Source organism: Triticum aestivum, chromosome 5D, assembly GCF_018294505.1.
Source record: "Triticum aestivum cultivar Chinese Spring chromosome 5D, IWGSC CS RefSeq v2.1, whole genome shotgun sequence".
Lineage (NCBI taxonomy): Eukaryota > Viridiplantae > Streptophyta > Magnoliopsida > Poales > Poaceae > Triticum > Triticum aestivum.
In genome coordinates this window covers 454,844,334-454,847,743 of record NC_057808.1, presented here as the reverse complement: position 1 = coordinate 454,847,743, position 3,410 = coordinate 454,844,334, and the positions used below count along the sequence as shown (strand labels likewise).

At 46.0% G+C, this 3,410-nt stretch overlaps 1 protein-coding gene across 1 annotated transcript; it reads left to right on the top strand.

The window, feature by feature from the left end:
• Positions 1–216: 216 nt before the first annotated feature.
• Positions 217–3,140, top strand: LOC123122706 (60S ribosomal protein L5-1). Its single transcript, XM_044543028.1, has 9 exons — positions 217–424; positions 1,054–1,123; positions 1,219–1,310; positions 1,418–1,544; positions 1,637–1,716; positions 1,801–1,917; positions 2,293–2,427; positions 2,554–2,723; positions 2,837–3,140. Exons 1-9 carry the CDS (start codon positions 236–238, stop codon positions 2,949–2,951), a joined length of 1,095 nt encoding a protein of 364 aa, XP_044398963.1. The 5' UTR covers positions 217–235; the 3' UTR covers positions 2,952–3,140.
• Positions 3,141–3,410: the final 270 nt, after the last annotated feature.

Genomic DNA, 3,410 nt, shown 5'->3' with positions numbered 1-3,410 from the left:
GAAGGAAAGACCTTCCGGCTGGCCTAACCAAACATGACGCCCAGACCCTAACATTAATGCATGCTTCGCTAGATTGTGAGCCTCCTTATTGGAGCTCTTAAATTCATGAACTACGTTACATGAAATAAAAGAAGTGATAGTCAACTTAATCTCCCCTCTACAACTGCAACATGCAACAGCGGCCGTTATGCTCTCGCTCTCCAGTGAGCCGAAAAAAAAAAACGAAACGCAGTTCATGGGCCTTAGAAGCAGACCGAAAGAAGCCCACCCATTCGGGGGCGACTCGCACCGCGGCCCAGCAAGCAGCCAGGCCCGCCCCCTCGTATATATAAGCGCCACCACGCTGCCTCCCATCCCTAGCCCTTCCGCCCGCGCCGCCGCCGCCTCCTCCTTCCGCAGGAGCTCCCTCCTCGCAGGCGCGATGGTACGTCCGGTCTCCCCTCCTCCTCTTCCTCCATGGCTGCTGCTTCGGTCCGCGCGCGTTGCTGCCCGCAGCGTCTGCCTTCCGTGCGCCTTCGCTGCAGGAATCGTCGCCTAGGTTTTCGATTCTTGTTTCATAGCTTGCACTACCCAACTCAGGGCTTAAGGTTTCAGCACTGGACTGGTCAGATCTGCGGGGGTTTTGCTCTGTGTCGTGGAGGAATAGTACTCGCCGCTCGTAGAATCTGTTAGATCTGGATTTGTGCCGCTTGATAAGATTTTATTGCTCGCAAATCATGCTGTAGTAGCTCTCTGCCTGCTCTAATTTTAGAACTGAGAAGAAGTTCCCATTTCTTAGACCAGATTCATCACTGTAGTGGATTGACGAGGGATTGCTGTATGGTGCGGTTTTGTTTCTTGTCGCGATAGTAAACTGGGGTTTATTTAGCAATTACTTGTTGTGATTATCCTAAGCTTGGGAGGTTCCATGAGGTTTCTCGTCATTGAATGGAACTATGAGCTACTTAAAATCTTGTCTTGTATGTTTTGTTTGTGCCGCCTGATTGATTACTAGTGTTTCCTGGGTTCCAAACCTAGTTGTACTCATGTGCTTCTCTTGGATATGTCTTCTAGGTGTACATCAAGAACCAGAAGACAAGGGCGTACTCCAAGCGTTTCCAAGTCAAGTTCAAGAGAAGGCGCCGTATGTCTAACACCTGCTTCTCCATGAATCTGCCACTTCTGTCATTTGACAGCGATTCTGATTGGCTGATTTTCCTTTTCCCCATGTTTTCTCAGAGGGGAAGACCGACTACAGGGCCAGGCTGAGGCTCACAAACCAGGACAAGAACAAATACAATACCCCCAAGTACCGTTTTGTTGTGCGATTTGTATCCTTCAAAGTTTCTTCATTATAATTTATGCACTTGTCAATCATCAATGTTCTGCTTATTATTACCTTGGAGGCATGTTGTATCTCTTAACAATAGTACTTTAGACCAACAAGGATGTCACTGCACAAATTGTGTATGCTACCATTGCTGGTGATATTGTGATGGCCGCTGCCTACTCCCATGAGTTGCCTCGCTATGGTCTTGAAGTTGGCCTCACCAACTATGCTGCAGGTTGATTTTAGCTACTGAATGAATGCACAAATGCATGCTGTGATCTTCTGCATGCCTCTTTTCTAATCTAATTTTCTGAATGTATGATGTAGCCTACTGCACTGGTCTGCTTTTGGCTCGTCGTGTGCTCAAGAACCGTGATCTTGATGAGGAGTATGAAGGCAATGTTGAGGTATAATTTGTTTTCATCATTATTTTTAGTTTAATATCCTGATTTGCTGCGTCTGATGAACACAACTAATATATGTCTGCTCAGGCCACTGGTGAGGACTTCTCTGTTGAGCCTTCTGATGAGAGGAGGCCTTTCCGTGCGCTTTTGGATGTTGGTCTTATTAGGACCACCACTGGAAACCGTGTGTTTGGTGCCCTTAAGGTAAGCGGTGTTATTATTGTACAGTTTTATAATTGCAGATAGGCACCCAATGTCACAGGCCTTTGACATGAAACTATTGGCAAATCATGATTGGTCGTTCTTCTTTAGCTACCTTAGACTTGGGAGTTTAATTGCATGTTTGCCCTGTAACTTGCTTTTAGGTGCTCTGCTTTATTGTGTCAAGTTTCTAAAGCAACTATTTATGCTATTTGACCTAGTGAAAAGGCATTGTTGTTGCTTTTCGTTCTCTTATTTGCATCAAGTGATATATGTTGCTCCCTATTCGGCTGAACTTCAGAACTTGTTTTAGAATGCATAGGTTTTATCCGTTGGAGCTTTTTTTTGCCGCTGGTGTAATTATTTTTGGTCCTGCAGGGAGCTTTGGATGGTGGCCTTGACATTCCCCACAGTGACAAGAGATTTGCTGGGTTCAAAAAGGACGAGAAGTCGCTGGATGCTGAGATTCACCGCAAGTACATCTTTGGAGGGCATGTTGCTGACTACATGAGGGTGAGTTGGAAGCCATTGCTCTCTTGATTTTGTATTACCCTTGTTCATGCTCTTGTACCTAGAGCAATGAAATGACCCTAGTTCGTTGTTCATCTGTTAATGAACTTTGCCTTTCTCTTATTCCAGTCACTAGCAGATGAGGAACCAGAGAAGTTCCAAACTCATTTCAGTGAGTACATCAAGAGGGGAATCTCAGCTGATGACATGGAAGCAGTTTACAAGAAGGTTCATGCTGCCATCCGTGCTGATCCCACCATGGCCAAATCAACCAAGGCGCCTCCCAAGACTCACAAGAGGTATACTCGGCAAGCTCTTCATCATACTGGCTTGAGTGTGCATTTACTCTTGACCACTGTTTCTTTAACAACTTGCTGCGAGCTGCATTGTGAACTTTGTCTTTTGGATGCAGGTACAACCCCAAGAAGCTGACCTATGAGCAGAGGAAGGCCAGCCTCGTCGAAAGGCTCAACGCCCTCAACAACTCTGCCGGTGCCGCCGATGACGACGAGGACGACGACGAGTGAAGAGCGCTCTTGTCCACCCCAGTGTAGTCTTGCAACGTGCGTTTTTGTTAAAGTCCGGCACTCTGCACAATGACCTGTTCCTTTGAGTTTTGTTTGTCTTGCTGGAGTTATAGATTGTGTTATCTCGATTATGTGCCGTGCTGGCATTTGGATCTTAATCTTAATCCGTTCGTCTGGCACCCTTCGTAATGTTTTTTTTGCGGCTGTTTCATGCTTGTTGGCCTTAGGTTGACATGACCTTCGTTGGTAGGTCATTTCAGCTTATTCCTAACCAATACTCCGTATATGATTTTACTGTGGCTGCGATCGTAAGTCGTTTCTTGTTTCGCACAAAGGCAGATTTTGATAGTCTCAAAAGGTAGTAAAAGTAAGGTCGCAAAAGTACCAGTATAATGGCTTTACGAACCACATGGAAAAGCAAAAGGGGACGCACGTAGGAAGGAAATTTGCCGAGTTGGC

What these genes read in the sequence shown, in the direction of transcription:
- LOC123122706 (XM_044543028.1), top strand. Translation starts at nt 236, where the DNA reads ATGGGCCTTAGAAGCAGACCGAAAGAAGCCCACCCATTCGGGGGCGAC. An exon ending in CCCTCCTCGCAGGCGCGATG is followed by an intron (nt 425 to 1,053) that starts GTACGTCCGGTC and finishes TATGTCTTCTAG; the next exon opens with GTGTACATCAAGAACCAGAA. An exon ending in ACCGTTTTGTTGTGCGATTT is followed by an intron (nt 1,311 to 1,417) that starts GTATCCTTCAAA and finishes ATAGTACTTTAG; the next exon opens with ACCAACAAGGATGTCACTGC.